Source organism: Penaeus chinensis, chromosome 30, assembly GCF_019202785.1.
Source record: "Penaeus chinensis breed Huanghai No. 1 chromosome 30, ASM1920278v2, whole genome shotgun sequence".
Lineage (NCBI taxonomy): Eukaryota > Metazoa > Arthropoda > Malacostraca > Decapoda > Penaeidae > Penaeus > Penaeus chinensis.
In genome coordinates, this window is record NC_061848.1 from 5,080,315 (window position 1) to 5,102,379 (window position 22,065).

The 22,065-nt window shown below is 32.8% G+C and overlaps 5 protein-coding genes across 5 annotated transcripts; all 5 read left to right on the plus strand.

The window, feature by feature from the left end:
• The first annotated feature begins 658 nt into the window (after positions 1 to 658).
• Positions 659 to 1,733, plus strand: LOC125041530 (scale keratin-like). The gene is made up of 2 exons (XM_047636552.1): positions 659 to 697; positions 1,270 to 1,733. The coding sequence occupies exons 1-2, from the start codon at positions 689 to 691 to the stop codon at positions 1,576 to 1,578; spliced, it is 318 nt and encodes a 105-aa protein (XP_047492508.1). The 5' UTR covers positions 659 to 688; the 3' UTR covers positions 1,579 to 1,733.
• A 3,870-nt stretch (positions 1,734 to 5,603) lies between these two features.
• LOC125041563 (scale keratin-like) lies at positions 5,604 to 6,865 on the plus strand. The gene is made up of 2 exons (XM_047636593.1): positions 5,604 to 5,660; positions 6,402 to 6,865. Exons 1-2 carry the CDS (start codon positions 5,652 to 5,654, stop codon positions 6,708 to 6,710), a joined length of 318 nt encoding a protein of 105 aa, XP_047492549.1. The 5' UTR covers positions 5,604 to 5,651; the 3' UTR covers positions 6,711 to 6,865.
• A 2,841-nt stretch (positions 6,866 to 9,706) lies between these two features.
• On the plus strand, positions 9,707 to 10,899 carry LOC125041557 (glycine-rich protein 2-like). Its single transcript, XM_047636586.1, has 2 exons — positions 9,707 to 9,800; positions 10,420 to 10,899. Exons 1-2 carry the CDS (start codon positions 9,792 to 9,794, stop codon positions 10,726 to 10,728), a joined length of 318 nt encoding a protein of 105 aa, XP_047492542.1. The 5' UTR covers positions 9,707 to 9,791; the 3' UTR covers positions 10,729 to 10,899.
• A 2,721-nt stretch (positions 10,900 to 13,620) lies between these two features.
• On the plus strand, positions 13,621 to 14,721 carry LOC125041559 (scale keratin-like). The gene is made up of 2 exons (XM_047636589.1): positions 13,621 to 13,753; positions 14,258 to 14,721. Exons 1-2 carry the CDS (start codon positions 13,745 to 13,747, stop codon positions 14,564 to 14,566), a joined length of 318 nt encoding a protein of 105 aa, XP_047492545.1. The 5' UTR covers positions 13,621 to 13,744; the 3' UTR covers positions 14,567 to 14,721.
• Positions 14,722 to 17,532: 2,811 nt separating this feature from the next.
• LOC125041587 (scale keratin-like) lies at positions 17,533 to 18,595 on the plus strand. The gene is made up of 2 exons (XM_047636637.1): positions 17,533 to 17,573; positions 18,199 to 18,595. The coding sequence occupies exons 1-2, from the start codon at positions 17,565 to 17,567 to the stop codon at positions 18,505 to 18,507; spliced, it is 318 nt and encodes a 105-aa protein (XP_047492593.1). The 5' UTR covers positions 17,533 to 17,564; the 3' UTR covers positions 18,508 to 18,595.
• The last annotated feature ends 3,470 nt before the right edge of the window (positions 18,596 to 22,065 follow it).

Sequence of the window (22,065 nt, forward strand, 5' to 3'; positions counted from 1 at the left end):
ACTTCCTATGGCCCAATTACTAAGACGTGCGCAAGACAGAAAGTGCTGGAGGACAACCGTCGCGTGTGCCATGGCGGGTTAACCCTGACCCTTCCGTTGATGATGATATATATATGCACGCAGACACACACACATGCATATATATATATATATATATATATGTGTGTATGTGTGTGTGTGTGTGTGTGTGTGTGTGTGTGTGTGTGTGTGTGTGTGTATACATATTTTCATCAACATATGTAAGGGTAAAAACATTTACTTATATATATTATACACACACATATATATATAATTACGCACAATTACGTTGGAATCTATTTCGTTCATGGTATACCACAGTTATGACAGTAGCTGCGTAACAGAGGCCCTGGGAGTTATGAAAGATAATTTCCGCTTTTCTATGCCTCCAATAGTATGTTCATTCTCAAAATAACTGACATTCCCATTCTTAATCTGTATCGCAGAACGTTCTGTAAAGATGTAACAATTCAAAAGGAATTCTTTGGACCCTTTTATAACATGGTATTAGAGTTACCCATGACTCCGACTTTCTCAAGGCCATCCGAGAAAAAAAAAAAAAAAAGGCAATGACATTCGGAACTGTCCTGTGATCTATTTAAGCTCGACTCACTCTAGTTATTGGCCATAGTCCCTCCTGCATTCGGTCGACGCTCATCTCCGAAGCAACATGAATCTGGTAAGTTGGCTGAGGTGTTGTAGATGTCGGCGTTTGTATGATGTTACGTTTGTAGTGTACTGTAAGGCGCTCTGTTTTAGGTCTTGTATCACCTGGAGTGGTACCTTTTGAGGTGGCTTTCTAAGAACAAAGTTACTAAGAATAGGGTTTTTTCGTAGTTTTCGTAGGCCAAATCGCATAAAGGATTATGGTTTTCTTTTTTTCTTTTTGACATTTCATTTAACAAATCTAGTAAAGAAATTTGAAAAAAGTATAATTATTCTCCTACCAAATCTGTTAAGTAAATTTAAGGAAAAAATACAAAATCATACGTTTGGTTCACTGTGAAAATAGGTTTCATATTGATTTCAGTAAATATAAACTCAGTATCTTTTTTTTAAGCAAGATTTCGTTAAGTAGTGAAGATTGGGTGTTTTACTCGGTCTCAAAAAATAACAAAATACGTTTTGGCAGGCCAATATTCTATACCCTCCCTCCAAATAAACACATTCGTGGAGAATTTTGTCATTTACACTTTTAGCCAGTTTTGCCGTATCTACATTTAAAAGTGGTTTATCTATTTTCTGATTCAGGTTTCGATGATTCTGGCCGTAGCAATGGCCCTAACATGCCTGGTGAGCTGGAGCACCGCCATGCCTGAGCCTGACCCCGTAGCTTTCCCTGACCCCGTGGCTGACGCTGACCCAGTGGCTGACCCTCAATTTGGATCACGTGGCTTCGGATTCTCTGGATTTGGGGGTCGTGGAGGCTATGGATATGGAGGTACTGGAGGATTCAGGGGTCGTGGAAGTTATGGATACGGAGGTCGTGGCAGCTATGGATTCGGAGGTCGTGGATATGGGGGTCGTTACGGCTATGGACGTGGCGGCTACTACGGATAATCGACTTCCTGACACCACACTCTTCCATTTCACAACATGACAGATCACCAACTGATGTCTGTTGCTTATTGAGAACAGGTTTAAGTGCAATTGCCAAGGAAAAGTGGGTACTGTTATTTAGAATTTGATTAACTACTAAATAAATGTGTACTGCATTTTAGATTTCATTATATATATATATACCTGTCTTTAACTATATCTGTCCATCTATATATGTGCATGTGTACATGGGTGTGTGTGTTTGTGTGTATGTAAGTGTGAACATCCATATACATGATTTATATCCATATACCAATTCACTGACAGTTGTAATGCAAAGACATTTGCATGTGCATATCTATCTTACATGTATGTATATGTGTTTGTCAATATATATGTATATATCCGTTTATCTATCTATATACATACATTAATCAGTATACATATGTATATGTATATATATGTACATTGGACACATATATTTCTGTGTGTGCGTATGTGTGTGTTTTCTATATACACATAATAAAAGAAGTGGAGTATATACATAAAGAAATATATATACACATTCCTTTTATGTTTATATATACAAACACACACACCAATATATTTATCTTTATATATACATATATAGATATGTATACATATTAGGTATGTGTATGTATGTTTGTATGTATATATAAACTTTAAGTCCAAAAACTGAAAAGAACAGACGCTCAGAATGAGAGACAGAAGGGAGGCTGCATACAAACAAATCCAGAAGATCTAAGATCTCAAAGCAGATGCTATATACATATATATGTATATATATACACATGTATATGTAGGAACACATATACTGACGTGCATATGTATGCGTATGTGTATGTGTGTATATATATAAATATATACGTAGTGTATGTGTGTGTGTGTGTGTGTGTGCATATATATGTGCGCATGTGTGTGTGTGTGTGTGTGTGTGTGTGTGTGTGTGTACGTGTGTGTGTTTACACGTATATATATAGATATAGATAGATTAATAGTTTATACAATTTTCTAAAGTCTGGTAAATTGATAGATTCTCTCAGTTACTGATGTCTGTTGCTTATTGAGAACAGGTTTAAGTGCAATTGCCAAGGAAAAGTGGGTACTGTTATTTAGAGCTTGATTAACTACTAAATTTATGTGTACTGCTTTTTAGATTTCATTATATATATATATATATATATATATACCTGTCTTTATCTATATCTGTCCATCTATACATGTGCATGTGCACATGGGTGTGTGTGTTTGTGTGTGTATGTAAGTGTGAACATCCATATACATGATTTATATCCATATACCATTTCACTGGCATATGTATTACATATACATTTGCAACTTATCTCTCTCTTGCTCGCCTACATGTATGCATATATGTGTTTGTTAATATATATGTATATATCCGTCTATCTCTATATACATACATGCATCAATATTTATGTGTACATGTATATATATATATATATATATATATACATATATATGTACACATATATTTGTGTGTGTGTTTGCGTTTGTGTGTGTTTTGTATATACACATAATAAAAAATACCGTTATACATGTGGAGTATATACATATAGAAATATATATACACATTCCTTTTATGTCTATATATACAGACACACAAACACACACACCAATATATATTTCTCTTTATATATATATACATATATATATACATATATATATACATATTGAATATGCGTATGTATGTATTTATATATTTATATACTTTAACTCCAAAGACGAAAAGAACAGATAGACGCTCAGAATGAGAGACAGAAGGGAGGCTGCATAGAAACCAATCCAGAGGAGATAAAATCTCAATGCAGATGTTATATACATATATACATATATATGTATATATACATATGTATATGTAGGTACGCAAATACAGACGCGCATATGTATGCGTATGTGTATATATTTGTGTATCTATACATATATACGTAGTGTGTGTGTGTGTGTGTGTGTGTGTGTACGTGTTTGTTTTTACATATATATAGAGAGAGAGATGAAGATAGATATATAGTGTATACCATTTTCTAAAGTCTGGTAAATTGATAGATTCTCTCAGGGGAATAGCACACGGTAACCAAATAACCATTAACATCTACGATCGACATGCAGTTACTCGCATGTACTGCGGTCCTTTTAATTGCAATACGCAAATATAAACAATAATGACAAAGGCAAGTAAAACTCGTATCCTTTGAACATTATCTCTTTAAGAAACTGTGTACTCACTCTTATTACATTATCAATACGATGTATTATCATCTTCATACCATATAAATGATAAATGCTTATTCTAAAATTGGACATGAAAGATGTTTGACTAATATTTGTGCATTGCAGATGCTGCATAACTTTTGTCTTTCCTCTTTACACGTCTATCCATACTAATTACAGTAATGTACACTTTATTTGTATCCATCTGTATCTCTCTATCTACCTGTCTATAACTGTATGTCTGTATGTGTACCTATTAGTATATATTTCTATATATATCAACGTATCGGTGTCTATCAATCTTTATATGTCTACCCATCTGTCTGTCTATCCATCAGTATCAATATATATATATATATATATATATATATATATGTATATACATGTGTATATATATATATATTTGAAGATGGCGTGTAAAAGCGAGATGATATGTATGTATGTGCATTCCTGATAACGTCGTCTCAGCTGACTATATTTTTGCGCACGCCATGGAAGTGCAAGAAGGAGACATCAATGCTGCTGGGTAATTATCCAGCAATCCATCCCATTTTTACACGTATCCCACAGTGCAAACATGCATACACATATGAACATAAACATATAAGTGTGTGTGTGTGTGTGTATGCATATATATATATACATGTATATATATAATGTATGTATTCATATATATCCATATATTCATATATATATATGAATATATATATTATATATGTGTGTGTATATATATATATATTTATGTGTATGTGTGGGTGAGTGTGTGTGTGTGTGTGTGGATAGATGGATGGGTGTTTGTATGTGTGTATACATGTGATGGTTGTGATGCGAATGTTAAGATCATTTTTTTTTTTTTTTTTTTTTTTTTATTCATAAAGGATTAATAAAAGTCGCTCTCTGTGGCATTTCCAAGGCTGATAGTGATAATAATCCATACATTTCCATTCAAAGATTCACGAAAGCAAACTTATTCTGCTTAGCATTATACGCAAGATGTGCTCCTTACGTGATATACCATACGGACATTAACCACGTAATTTAAAAATATGAATTGTCGATGGCAAAACATCAGGGAAAATAGGCATACATACATACACATATTCTGTCTATCTTTCTATCTATGTGTTTATGTATATATATACATTTATATGCGTGCGTGTGTGTGTGAATATACATATTTGTATGCATATATACACAAACACGCATACACACATATATATGTGTATATACATATATTATATATATATATATATGTGTATATACATACATATATTATATATATGTACATATATGAATATATGTACACATATACAAGTATATATGCACATGTATATGTATGAATATATATGCATACACACATATACATATATATGTATATATACATATTTTTATAAATATATGTAAGGGTAAATTCATTTACCTATATATATATATATATATTACGCAAAATTACGCTAGAATCTATTTCGTTCATAGTATATCACGGTGTTGGCAGTAGCTGCGTAACAGAGGTGCTTGGAGTTATGAAAGATAATTTCCGTTCTTCTATGCCCCCAATAGTGTGTTCATTTTCAAAATAACTGACATTCCCTTTCTTAATCTGTATAGCAGAACATTCTGCAAAGATACCACAATTCAAAAGGATTTCTTCGAACCCTTTTATAATATGGTATTAGTGTGACCCCATGACTCAGACTTTCTCAAGGCCAATTCGAGAAAAAGACAAAAAAAAGTCTGGCAATGACATTCGGAACTGTCCTGTGATCTATATAAGCTCGATTCACTCCAGTTATTGGCCATAGTCCTCTCTGTATTCAGTCGACGCTCATCTCCGAAGCAACATGAATCTGGTAAGTTGGCTGAGGTGTTGTAGATGTCGGCGTTTATATGATGTTACGTTTGTAGTGTACTGTAAGGCGCTCTGTTTTAGGTCTTGTAACACCTAGAGAAGTACCTTTTGGGGTGGCTTTTTACCGACAAATATACAAAGAATAGGATTTTTTCGTAGTTTTCGAAGGTAAATCGTGCAGAGGATAATGTTTTTTCTTCTTTTTGGCACTCCAATTGATAGATCTAGTAAAGAAATTTGAATGATGTCATAATTCTCCTACCAAATCTAGCACAAATAATAAATGATAATAATAATTAATTAATTTAGTGAATTTAAGGATAAAGACAAAATCATGCTTCTGGTTCAGTATGAAATTAGTTTTATATTGATTTCAGTAAATATAAACTCAATATGTTTATATATATTTTTTTTTCTTTTTCATGAAATGCAATATTTCGTTAGATAGTGAAAATTAAGTGTTTTATAAACTCGTTTTTTTTTTTTTTTTTTTTTTTTTTTTTTTTTTTTTTTTTTTTTTTTTTTTTTTTTTTTTTTTTTTTTTTTTTTTTTTTTTTTTTTTTTTTTTAATAACAGGGCAAAATACTTTTTGGTAGGCACATATTCTATCCCCTCCCCATAAACTTACGGACAGACGTTCCTGTCGACAATATCGTGGAAAATTTTGTAATTTACACTTTTAGTCAGTGAAGCGTTTAGCCGTATATTCATGCAAAAGTGGTTTATCTATTTTGTGATTCAGGTTTCGATGATTCTGGCCGTAGCAATGGCCCTAACATGCCTGGTGAGCTGGAGCACCGCCATGCCTGACCCTGACCCCGTAGCTTTCCCTGACCCCGTGGCTGACGCTGATCCAGTGGCTGACCCTCAATTTGGATCACGTGGCTACGGATTCTCTGGATTTGGGGGTCGTGGAGGCTATGGATATGGAGGTACTGGAGGATTCAGGGGTCGTGGAAGCTATGGATACGGAGGTCGTGGCAGCTATGGATTCGGAGGTCGTGGATATGGGGGTCGTTACGGCTATGGACGTGGCGGCTACTACGGATAATCAACTTCCTGACACCACACTCTTCCATTTCACAACATGACAGATCACCAACTGATGTCTGTTGCTTATTGAGAACAGGTTTAAGTGCAATTCCCAAGGAAAAGTGGGTACTGTTATTTAGAATTTGATTAACTACTAAATAAATGTGAACTGCTTTTTTTATTTCATTATATATATACCTGTCTTTATCTATATCTGTCCATCTGTATATGTGTATGTGCACATGAGTGTGTGTGTTTGTGTGTGTATGTAAGTGTGAACATCCATAAACATGATTTATAGCCATATACCAATTAACTGGCATATGTATTGCATAGCCATTTGCATGTGCATATCTATCTTATCTCTCGCTATCTCGCCTACATGTATGTATATGTGTTTGTCAATATATATGTATATGTCCGTATATCATTCTATATACATACATTCATCAATATACATGTGTATATGTATATATATATATATATATGTACACATATATTTGTGTGTGTGTGTTTGCGTAACTGTGTGTTTTGTATATACACATAATAAAAGAAATACCGTTATTCAAATGGAGTATATACATAAAGAAATATATATACACATTCCTTTAATGTCTATATATACAAACAGACACACCAATATCTTTATCTTTATATATATACATATATAGATATGTATGCATATTAGGTATGTGTATGTATGTATGTATATATACTTTAAGTCAAAAAAACTGAAAAGAACAGACGCTCAGAATAAGAGACAGAAGGGCGGCTGCATAGAAACAAAACCAGAGGAGCTAAGATCTCAAAGCAGATGCTATATACATATATACATATGTATTTATATACATATGTATATGTAGGCACGCAAATACAGACGCGCATATGTATGCGTATGTGTATATATTTGTGTATATATACATATATACGTAGTATGTGTGTGCATATATATATATGTGTGTGTGTGTGTGTGTGTGTGTGTGTGTGTGAACGTATGTGTTTTTACATATATATAAATAGAGATAAAGATAGATATATAGTGTATACCATTTTCTAAAGTCTGGTAAATTAATAGATTCTCTAAGGGGAATGGCACACGGTAACTAAATACCCATTAACATCTACGATCTACATGCAGTTACTCGCATGTACTGCGGTCCTCTTAATTGCAATACGCAAATATAAACAATAATGACAAATGCAAGTAAAACTCGTATCCTTTGAACATTATCTTTTTAAGAAACTGTGTACTCACTCTTATTACATTATCAATACGATGTATTATCATCTTCATACCATATAAATGATAAATGCTTATTCTCAAATTGCACATGAAAGATGTTTGACTAATATTTGTGTATTGCAGATGCTGCATAACTTTTGTCTTTCCTCTTTACACGTCTATCCTTACTAATTACAGTAATGTACACTTTATTTGTATCCATCTGTATCTCTCTATCTACCTGTCTATAACTGTATGTCTGTATGTGTACCTATTAGTATATATTTCTATATATATCAACGTATCGGTGTCTATCCATCTTTATATGTCTACCCATCTGTCTGTCTATCCATCAGTATCAATATATATATATATATATGTATATACATGTATATATATATATATATATATATATATATTTGAAGATGGCGTGTAAAAGCGAGATGATATGTATGTATGTGCATTCCTGATAACGTCTCAGCTGACTATATTTTTGCGCACGCCATGGAAGTGCAAGAAGGAGACATCAATGCTGCTGAGTAATTATCCAGCAATCCATCCCATTTTTACACGTATCCCACAGTGCAAACATGCATACACATGTGGACATATAAATATAAGTGTATGTGTGTGTGTATGCATATATATATATAGTGAATATATTCATATATATCCATATATTCATATATATATGAATACATATAATATATATGTATATATATGTATATATATATATATTTATGTGTGTGTGTGGGTGCGTGTGTGTGTGTATGTGTGCGTGTGTGTGGGTGCGTGTGTGTGTGTATGTGTGGGTGCGTGTGTGTGGATAGGTGGATGGGTGTTTGTATGTGTGTGTACATGTGATGGTTGTGATGCGAATGTTAAAATAATATTCTTTTAAAATTCAAAAAGGATTTATAAACGTCGCTCTCCATGGCATTTCCAAGGCTGATTCTGATAATAATCCATACATTTTCATTCAAAGATTCACGAAAGCAAACTTATTTTGTTTAGCATTATACGCAAGATGTGCTCCTTACTTGATATACCATACGGACATTAACCACGTAATTTAAAAATATGAATTGTCGATGGCAAAACATCAGGGAAAATAGGCATACATACATACACATATTCTGTCTATCTTTCTATTTATGTGTTTATGTATATATACATATATATGTGTGCGTGTGTGTGTGAATATACATATTTGTATGCATATATACTCACATACATACACAAACACGCATACACACATATATATATATATATACATATATTATATATATATATATATGTATATATACATATGTTATATATATGTATATATATACATATACAAGTATATATGCACATGTATATGTATGAATATATATATACATACACACATATGCATATATATGTATATATACATATTTTTATAAATATATGTAAGGGTAAGTTCATTTACCTATATATATATATATATATATATATTACGCAAAATTACGCTAGAATCTATTTCGTTCATGGTATATCACGGTTATGGCAGTAGCTGCGTAACAGAGGTGCTGGGAGTTATGAAAGATAATTTCCGTTCTTCTAAGCCCCCAATAGTATGTTCATTTTCAAAATAACTGACATTCCCATTCTTAATCTGTATAGCAGAACATTCTGCAAAGATACCACAATTCAAAAGGATTTCTTCGAACCCTTTTATAATATGGTATTTGTGTGACCCCATGACTCAGACTTTCTCAAGGCCAATTCGAGAAAAAGACAAAAAAAAAGTCTGGCAATGACATTCGGAACTGTCCTGTGATCTATATAAGCTCGATTCACTCCAGTTATTGGTCATAGTCCTTTCTGTATTCGGTCGACGCTCATCTCCGAAGCAACATGAATCTGGTAAGTTGGCTGAGGTGTTGTAGATGTCGGCGTTTGTATGATGTTACGTTTGTAGTGTACTGTAAAGCGCTCTGTTTAGGGTCTTGTAACACCTAGAGAAGTACCTTTTGGGTGGCTTTTTACGGACAAATATACAAAGAATAGGATTTTTTCGTAGTTTTCGAAGGTAAATCGTGCAGAGGATTAAGTTTTTTTTTTTTTTTTTTTTGGCACTCCAATTGACAGATCTAATAAGAAATTTGAAAAGTGTCATGATTCTCCTACCAAATCTAGCACAAATAAAAAAATAAATAAATTAATTAATTAAGTGAATTTAAGGAAAAGACAAAATCATGCTTCTGGTTCAGTATGAAATTAGTTTTTATATTGATTCAATAAACATAAACTCAATATGTTTTTTTTTTTGTTTTTGTTTTTCATGAAAAGCAAGATTTCGTTAAAAAGTTGTTTTTTTTTCAATAACAGATCAATATACGTTTTGGTGGGCCAATATTCCATACCCTCCCCATAAACGTTCCTGTTGACAATTTCTTGGAGAATTTTGTCTTTTACACTTTTAGTCAGTGAAGCGTTTAGCCGTATATTCATGCAAAAGTGGTTTATCTATTTTCTGATTCAGGTTTCGATGATTCTGGCCGTAGCAATGGCCCTAACATGCCTGGTGAGCTGGAGCACCGCCATGCCTGAGCCTGACCCCGTAGCTTTCCCTGACCCCGTGGCTGACGCTGATCCAGTGGCTGACCCTCAATTTGGATCGCGTGGCTTCGGATTCTCTGGATTTGGGGGTCGTGGAGGCTATGGAAATGGAGGCATTGGAGGATTCAGGGGTCGTGGAAGCTATGGATACGGAGGTCGTGGCAGCTATGGATTCGGAGGTCGTGGATATGGGGGTCGTTCCGGCTATGGACGTGGCGGCTACTACGGATAATCGACTTCCTGACACCACACTCTTCCATTTCACAACATGACAGATCACCAACTGATGTCTGTTGCTTATTGAGAACAGGTTTAAGTGCAATTGCCAAGGAAAATTGGGTACTGTTATTTAGAATTTGATTAACTACTAAATAAATGTGTACTGCATTTTAGATTTTTTAGATACCTGTCTTTATCTATACCTGTCCATCTATATATGTACATGTGCACATGGGTGTGTGTGTGTGTGTAAGTTTGAACATCTATATACATGATTTATAGCCATATACAAATTCATTGGCATATGTATTACATAGACATTTGCATGTGCATATCTATCTTATCTCTCGCTATCTCGGCTACATGTATGCATATATGTGTTTGTCAATATGTATATATGTATATATCCGTCTGCCTATCTATATACATACATTCATCAATATACATGTGTATATGTATATATATGTACACATATTTGTGTGTGTGTGCTTGCGTATGTGTGTGTTTTGTATATACACATAATAAAAAAAATACCGTTATACATGTGGAGTATATACATATAGAAATATATATATACACATTCCTTTTATGTCTATATATATAGACACAAACACCCACACCAATATCTTCCTCTTTATATATATATATATATATACATATATAAATATACATATATTAGGTATGTGTATGTATGTACATATATATACTTTAAGTCCAAAGACGAAAAGAACAGATAGACGCTCAGAATGAGAGATAGAAGGGAGGTTGAATAGAAAGAAAACCAGAGGAGCTAAGATCTCAAAGCAGATGCTATATACATATATACATATGTATTTATATACATATGTATATGTAGGCACGCAAATACAGACGCGCATATGTATGCGTATGTGTATATATTTGTGTATATATACATATATACGTAGTATGTGTGTGCATATATATATATGTGTGTGTGTGTGTGTGTGTGTGTGTGTGTGAACGTATGTGTTTTTACATATATATAAATAGAGATAAAGATAGATATATAGTGTATACCATTTTCTAAAGTCTGGTAAATTAATAGATTCTCTAAGGGGAATGGCACACGGTAACTAAATACCCATTAACATCTACGATCTACATGCAGTTACTCGCATGTACTGCGGTCCTCTTAATTGCAATACGCAAATATAAACAATAATGACAAATGCAAGTAAAACTCGTATCCTTTGAACATTATCTTTTTAAGAAACTGTGTACTCACTCTTATTACATTATCAATACGATGTATTATCATCTTCATACCATATAAATGATAAATGCTTATTCTCAAATTGCACATGAAAGATGTTTGACTAATATTTGTGCATTGCAGATGCTGCAAAACTTTTGTCTTTCCTCTTTACACGTCTATCCATACTAATTACAGTAATGTACACTTTATTTGTATCCATCTGTATCTCTCTATCTACCTGTCTATAACTGTATGTCTGTATGTGTACCTATTAGTATATATTTCTATATATATCTACGTATCGGTGTCTCTATCCATCTTTATATGTCTACCCATCAGTCTGTCTATCCATCAATCTCAATATATATATATATATATACATATGTATATACATGTGTGTGTGTATATATATTTGAGGATGGCGTGTAAAAGCGAGATTATATGTATGTATGTGCATTCCTGATAACGTCGTCTCAACTGACTATATTTTTGCGCACGCCATGGAAGTGCAAGAAGGAGACATCAATGCTGCTGGGTAATTATCCAGCAATCCATCCCATTTTTACACGTATCCCACAGTGCAAACATGCATACACATATGAACATATACATATGAGTGTGTGTGTGTGTATGCATATATATATACATGTATATATATAGTGTATGTATTCATATATATCCATATATTCATATATATATGAATATATATATTATATATGTGTGTGTATATATATATATTTATGTGTATGTGTGGGTGAGTGTGTGTGTGTGTGTGTGTGGATAGATGGATGGGTGTTTGTATGTGTGTATACATGTGATGGTTGTGATGCGAATGTTAAGATAGTTTTTTTTTTTTTTTTTTTTTTTTTATTCATAAAGGATTAATAAAAGTCGCTCTCCGTGGCATTTCCAAGGCTGATAGTGATAATAATCCATACATTTCTATTCAAAGATTCACGAAAGCAAACTTATTGTGCTTAGCATTATACGCAAGATGTTCTCCTTACTTGATATATCATACGGACATTAACCACGTAATTAAAAAATATATATGAACTGTCGATGGCAAAACATCAGGAAAAATAGGCATACATACATACACATATTCTATTGTTATATCTATGTGTTTATGTGTATATGTATGTATATACATATATATGCGTGCGTGTGTGTGAATATACATATTTGTATGCATATATACTCACATACATACGCCACACGCATACACACACATATGTATGTATATATACATATATTATATATGTATATATATGAATATATGTACACATATAGAAGCATATATACACATGTATATGTATGAATATATATATACATACACACATACATTTATATGTATATATACATATTTTTATAAATATATGTAAGGGTAAGTTCATTTACCTATATATATATTACGCAAAATTACGCTAGAATCTATTTCGTTCATGGTATATCACGGTGATGGCAGTAGCTGCGTAACAGAGGTGCTGGGAGTTATGAAAGATAATTTCCGTTCTTCTAAGCCCCCAATAGTAGTTAATTTTCAAAATAACTGACATTCCCTTTCTTAATCTGTATAGCAGAACATTCTGCAAAGATACCACAATTCAAAAGGATTTCTTCGAACCCTTTTATAATATGGTATTAGTGTGACCCCATGACTCAGACTTTCTCAAGGCCAATTCGAGAAAAAGACAAAAAAAAGTCTGGCAATGACATTCGGAACTGTCCTGTGATCTATATAAGCTCGATTCACTCCAGTTATTGGCCATAGTCCTCTCTGTATTCAGTCGACACTCATCTCCGAAGCAACATGAATCTGGTAAGTTGGCTGAGGTGTTGTAGATGTCGGCGTTCATATGATGTTACGTTTGTAGTGTACTGTAAGGCGCTCTGTTTTAGGTCTTGTACCACCGAGAGAAGTACCTTTTGGGGTGGCTCCTTAAGGACAAATATACAAAGAATAGGATTTTTTCGTAGTTTTCGAAGGTAAATCTAGCACAAATAAAAAAAATAATTAATTAATTAAGTAAAGACAAAATCATGCTTCTGGTGCAGTGTGAAATTAGTTTTATATTGATTCAATAAACATAAACTCAATATGTTTTTTTTTTTTTTTTTTTTTTTTATGAAAAGCAAGATTTCGTTAAAAAGTTTTTTTTTCAATAACAGATCAATATACGTTTTGGTGGGCCAATATTCCATACCCTCCCCATAAACGTTCCTGTTGACAATTTCTTGGAGAATTTTGTCTTTTACACTTTTAGTCAGTGAAGCGTTTAGCCGTATATTCATGCAAAAGTGGTTTATCTATTTTCTGATTCAGGTTTCGATGATTCTGGCCGTAGCAATGGCCCTAACATGCCTGGTGAGCTGGAGCACCGCCATGCCTGACCCTGACCCCCTAGCTTTCCCTGACCCCGTGGCTGACGCTGATCCAGTGGCTGACCCTCAATTTGGATCACGTGGCTTCGGATTCTCTGGATTTGGGGGTCGTGGAGGCTATGGATATGGAGGTACTGGAGGATTCAGGGGTCGTGGAAGCTATGGATACGGAGGTCGTGGCAGCTATGGATTCGGAGGTCGTGGATATGGGGGTCGTTACGGCTATGGACGTGGCGGCTACTACGGATAATCGACTTCCTGACACCACACTCTTCCATTTCACAACATGACAGATCACCAACTGATGTCTGTTGCTTATTGAGAACAGGTTTAAGTGCAATTCCCAAGGAAAAGTGGGTACTGTTATTTAGAATTTGATTAACTACTAAATAAATGTGAACTGCTTTTTTATTTCATTATATATATACCTGTCTTTATCTATATCTGTCCATCTGTATATGTGTATGTGCACATGAGTGTGTGTGTTTGTGTGTGTATGTAAGTGTGAACATCCATAAACATGATTTATAGCCATATACCAATTAACTGGCATATGTATTGCATAGACATTTGCATGTGCATATCTATCTTATCTCTCGCTATCTCGCCTACATGTATGTATATGTGTTTGTCAATATATATGTATATGTCCGTATATCATTCTATATACATACATTCATCAATATACATGTGTATATGTATATATATATATATGTACACATATATTTGTGTGTGTGTGTTTGCGTAACTGTGTGTTTTGTATATACACATAATAAAAAAAATACCGTTATTCAAATGGAGTATATACATAAAGAAATATATATACACATTCCTTTAATGTCTATATATACAAACAGACACACCAATATCTTCATCTTTATATATATATACATATATAGATATGTATGCATATTAGGTATGTGTATGTATGTATGTATATATACTTTAAGTCAAAAAAACTGAAAAGAACAGACTCTCAGAATAAGAGACAGAAGGGCGGCTGCATAGAAACACATCCAGAAGATCTAAGATCTCGAAGCAGATGCTATATACATATATACATATATATGTATATATACATATGTATATGTAGGCACGCAAACGCAGACGTGCATATGTATGCGTATGTGTATATGTATATATATACATATATACGTAGTGTGTGTGTGTGTGTGTGTGTGTGTGTGTGTGTGTGTGCATATATATCTGTGCATGTGTGTGTGTGTGTGTACGTATGTGTGTGTTTACATATATATATAGATAGATAGATAGATAGATAGATGTATAGTGTATACAATTTTCTAAAGTCTGGTAAATTGATAGATTCTCTCAGGGGTATGGCACACGGTAACTAAATAACCATTAACATCTACGATCTACATGCAGTTACTCGCATGTACTGCGGTCCTCTTAATTACAATACGCAAATATAAACAATAATGACAAATGCAAGTAAAACTCATATTCTTTGAACATTATCTTACATGAAAGAGCATTGTAAATGCTGCATAACTTTGTATTTCCTCTCTACACGTCAATCCATATTAATTACAGTAATGTACATTTTATTTGTATCCATCTGTTTCTCTCTATCTACTTGTCTATAACTGTATGTCTGTATGTGTACCTATCATTAATTTTTTTTTATATATCTACGTATCGGTCTCTCTATCCATCTTTATATGTCTACCCATCTGTCTGTCTATCCATCTATATCAATATCGATATCTATATCTATCTATATCTATGTATATGCATGTGTGTATATATACATATATGTATATATATATATATATATATATATATTTGAGGATGGCGTGCAAAAGCGAGATGATATGTTTGTATGTGCATTCCTGATAACGTCGTCTCAGCTGGCTATATTTTTGCGCACGCCATGGAAGTGCAAGCAGGAGACATCAATGCTGCTGGGTAATTATCCAGCAATCCATCCCATTTTTACACGTATCCCACAGTGCAAACATGCATACACATGTGGACATATAAATATAAGTGTGTGTGTGTGTGTATGCATATATATATATATATATATATAGTGAATATATTCATATATATCCATATATTCATATATATATGAATACATATAATATATATGTATATATATGTATATATATATATAGATATATATATTTATGTGTGTGTGTGGGTGCGTGTGTGTGTGTATGTGTGCGTGTGTGTGGGTGCGTGTGTGTGTGTATGTGTGGGTGCGTGTGTGTGGATAGGTGGATGGGTGTTTGTATGTGTGTGTACATGTGATGGTTGTGATGCGAATGTTAAAATAATATTCTTTTAAAATTCAAAAAGGATTTATAAAAGTCGCTCTCCATGGCATTTCCAAGGCTGATTCTGATAATAATCCATACATTTTCATTCAAAGATTCACGAAAGCAAACTTATTTTGTTTAGCATTATACGCAAGATGTGCTCCTTACTTGATATACCATACGGACATTAACCACGTAATTTAAAAATATGAACTGTCGATGGCAAAACATCAGGGAAAATAGGCATACATATATAAACATATTCTGTCTATCTTTCTATTTATGTGTTTATGTATATATACATATATATGTGTGCGTGTGTGTGTGAATATACATATTTGTATGCATATATACTCACATACATACACAAACACGCATACACACATATATATGTATATATACATATATTATATATATATATGTATATATACATATGTTATATATATGTATATATATACATATACAAGTATATATGCACATGTATATGTATGAATATATATACATACACACATATGCATATATATGTATATATACATATTTTTATAAATATATGTAAGGGTAAGTTCATTTACATATATATATTACGCAAAATTACGCTAGAATCTATTTCGTTCATAGTATATCATGGTGGTGGCAGTAGCTGCGTAACAGAGGTGCTGGGAGTTATGAAAGATAATTTCCGTTCTTCTCTTCCCCCAATAGTAGTTCATTTTCAAAATAACTGACATTTCCATTCTTAATCTGTATAGCAGAACATTCTGTAAATATACAAAAGTTCTTCGAACCCTTTTATAATGTGGTATTAGTGTGACCCCATGACTCAGACTTTCTCAAGTAACAGAAAAAGACAAAAAAAAGTCTGGCAATGACATTCGGAACTGTCCTGTGATCTATTTAAGCTCGACTCACTCCAGTTATTGGCCATAGTCCCTTCTGCATTCGGTCGACGCTCATCTCCGAAGCAACATGAATCTGGTAAGTTGGCTGAGGTGTTGTAGATGTCGGCGTTCATATGATGTTACGTTTGTAGTGTACTGTAAGGCGCTCTGTTTAGGGTCTTGTAACACCTAGAGAAGTACCTTTTGGAGTGGCTTTCTAAGGACAAATATACAAAAATTGGATTTTTCCGTAGTTTTCGAAGGTAAATCGTGCAGAGAATTAAGTTGTTTTTTTTTTTTTTTTTTTTTTTGGCACTCCAACTGACAGATCTAGTAAAGAAATTTGAAAAAATGTCATGATTCTCCTACCAAATCTAGCACAAATAAAAAATAAATCAATGAATAAATTAAGTGAATTTAAGGAAAAGACAAAATCACGCTTCTGGTTCAGTGTGAAATTAGCTTTTATATTGATTTCAGTAAATATAAACTCAATATGTTTTTTTTTTTTTTTTTTTTTTTTATGAAAGGCAAGATTTCGTTAAAAAGTTTTTTTTTTCAATTACAGATCAAAATACGTTTTGGTGGGCCAATATTCCATACCCTCCCCATAAACGTTCCTGTTGACAATTTCTGGGAGAATTTTGTCATTTACACTTTTAGTCAGTGAAGCGTTTAGCCGTATATTCATCCAAAAGTGGTTTATCTATTTTCTGATTCAGGTTTCGATGATTCTGGCTGTAGCAATGGCCCTAACATGCCTGGTGAGCTGGAGCACCGCCATGCCTGAGCCTGACCCCGTAGCTTTCCCTGACCCCGTGGCCGACGCTGATCCAGTGGCTGACCCTCAATTTGGATCGCGTGGCTTCGGATTCTCTGGATTTGGGGGTCGTGGAGGCTATGGAAACGGAGGTATTGGAGGATTCAGAGGTCGTGGAAGCTATGGATACGGAGGTCGTGGCAGCTATGGATTCGGAGGTCGTGGATATGGGGGTCGTTACGGCTATGGACGTGGCGGCTACTACGGATAATCGACTTCCTGACACCACACTCTTCCATTTCACAACATGACAGATCACCAACTGAAGTCTGTTGCTTATTGAGAACAGGTTTAAGTGCAATTCCCAAGGAAAAGTGGGTACTGTTATTTAGAATTTGATTAACTTCTAAATAAATGTGTACTGCATTTTAGATTTTTTAGATACCTGTCTTTATCTATACCTGTCCATCTATATATGTGTATGTGCATATGTGTGTGTGGATGCGAACATGTATATACATTATTTATTTCCTTATACTAATTCACTAGCATATGTATTATATAGACATTTGCATGTGTATATCTTTCTATCTCTCTCTGTCTTTGCCTCTCGGTTTATCGCTCTCTATCTCGCCCCCAGTGCTTATATATAGAGATAAATAAACAGGTGAACAAAGAGTCAGTCGGATATGTGCACATATACACACATATATATACACATTTAAAGACATATATGCTCATATATGTATTTGTGTTTATCCATATATATATATATATATATATATATCCGTCTCTCTCTCTATCTATCTATCTATATATATATGCATCAATTAATATACGCCTATATGTATATATGTACACAAATATTTGTGTGTGTTTGCGTATGTGGGTATGTGTGGTTGTGTGTGTTTTGTATATGCACATAATACAAGAAATAAAGTTATACATGTGGACTATATACATATACAAACATATGTACATACTCCTTATATGTCTATTTATATATATACATACACACAAACACACACCAGTATCTCTCTCTATATATATATTCATATATTTACATATATATATATGCATATATTACTTATGTATGTATACATATATATATAGGTCCAAAGACGAAAATGACTTATAGATGCTCCAAATGAGAGACAGAAGAGAGGCTGCATGTGTTTGTGTATGTGCATATATGCCTATGGGTAAGAATTTATTTTTCACAGCCACCGGTGTTTCAGCAGAAGATGCATTCGAAAGATAATGATGATGTAAATGAATAGATGATTGCATAAATGTATATATATACATATACATATAAATACGTATATATATTCAATAATGTATAATCATTATCTTTTGAATGCATATATATATGTATGTCTATATATAATATATATGTATCCATATATATACATATATATATATATATACATATATAACATATATACATATATATTTATAGATATATATCAATATCTATATAAATACATATAAATATTTATAGATACATATAGATATATGTATATATCTATATATATATCTATATGTATGTATATATATAAATATATGTATATATATATGTATGTATACATATACATATATGTATATATCTAAATGTATGTATACATATAAATATATGTATACATATAAATATATGTATATATCTATATGTATATATACATCAATATATATATATATATATATATATATATATATATGCATAACCATGTATCCGTATATACATGTATATATGTATGTATAACCATGTATCTATATATACATATATATTTATACATGCATACACAGTATGTATATACATGTACACACACACATAAACATATATGAATATCGTGCACTTTGTACATTAGGTTTTCATTCCTTTTCTTTTCTGAAAAATAGTATTTACTTTATATCAAAGCTGAAAAGTCACTGCTTTACATATATAAACCATGGATCTTGTAACAGAAAGATACATGAGTCAAGCTTTTCCCCATAAGGAATCTGACACCTCTATGAACTTCTGTTGAGTTCCATATATCGGCGTTGTCGGTGTCATTTCTCTGACGTCACAGGAATTTGAAAAAATAAGTCATGAATGAAAGACCATTTTATAATTTTTTCTCTGGCGTGATGGACAGTTTCATTTTAATTATTTCATTCAGTTTCATGACAATAGCGAGTTTTCTTTTACGAAAAAAAAAAAAAAAATATATATATATATATATATATATACCAAGGACATAACGTTTGACAAACTTATTCGAAACACCGAGGTATATTGTAAGTGATTGTAATGTGAAAGCCTTAAGTGTCCGAAAACAGGATTTCATAATGGTATTGTAAATCCATAACAATATCTTAAATCCAGACGTATACAGGGATACAATGTAAAAGGGAAATGGGGACCTGACTCAACGAGCGTTTCTACAGGTAACATAAACAGATTCTGTAATAAACGAGGCTCGGCTAAGATTTGTCAATAAAGATTGAGATAATAATGAAGACGGATTAGGAGAAACACCAGCCTTGCGTTCGCTACGCATAACAAATATAAACATGTGCATTGTAGATAAGTTAGTAAATAAAAAAGTAGAAATATATATATATCTATACACATATACACATATATATACATTCATATATATATATATATATATATATATATATATATATATATATGCATACGTACACACATACATGTGAATATAAACACCCACACACACATACACACACACACACACATATATATATATATATATATATATATATATATATATATATATATATATATACATAAACACACACACTCACACACATATATATAGACAGATAGAAATATATGGATAGATAGACAGATAGTTAGATAATTAGATACATAATACATATTATACACATGCATATACAGTATATATGTATACATATATGTGTGTATATGTATCTTTATATATACATATATATATTTATATATATTTATAGATCGAAAAGAGAATATGACGCAGAGAGAATGAAAAAATAGTGCTCCTCTGTAAACATACCGGAGCTCACCTCGAAACAACGCTAGGTCTGTAAAGCTAACAACGTTTTGTGTCTAACGGATTGTTCACATGGCTTTAGCCTAACATGTTAGCTGTTAGGTGTCAAGGGAACGCAGGGCAGATGCCTCTTGTAGCCAGTTACGAGTTTATACACCATTCTATCATAGGATCAATGGTCTGGAGCTTTTAATTTGTTTAATGCTGAAGATACTGAAAAGCAATAAGCACAGCCAGCGTTATGACTGATCTTAATGGCATTGCTGGTCTTGTCTTTAGAGGGTGTAAAGGATGTTGCAGAGATGGATATTTTGCAGGTTGAAGAAAAGAGCCATGTGTATGATTAGTTACTGTTGACGACACTGATTACAAACCTGATTCTCCTGAACACGCTGACGAACATGAAATAACAATTAATAGGCCAAATGGTTGATTTTCAAGTGGGTTACAGATATCTACTAGGATATAATGGGGAAAGTAATGTATATAGATAGATAGATAGATATGTGTGAGTATGAGCATGTGTGTGCGTTTGAGTGGGTGTGTGTGCTCGTAGATATAGTTTTCAGTTTCTGCAATAAATTTCATAAATGTGACTCAAGAACAAATTTCTACCCAAGACCATTGTTCGAAATCAGTTATATATATATATATATATATTTTTTTTTTTTTTATCTGACTCGGAATTAAATAAAGATATATTACTCTGCCCTTATATTTTTTTCCTTTCCTATTTTTGCTAAATTATGCAAACAACAACACTGATGTATAAATTTTCAACACAGCCTCTTCATTTG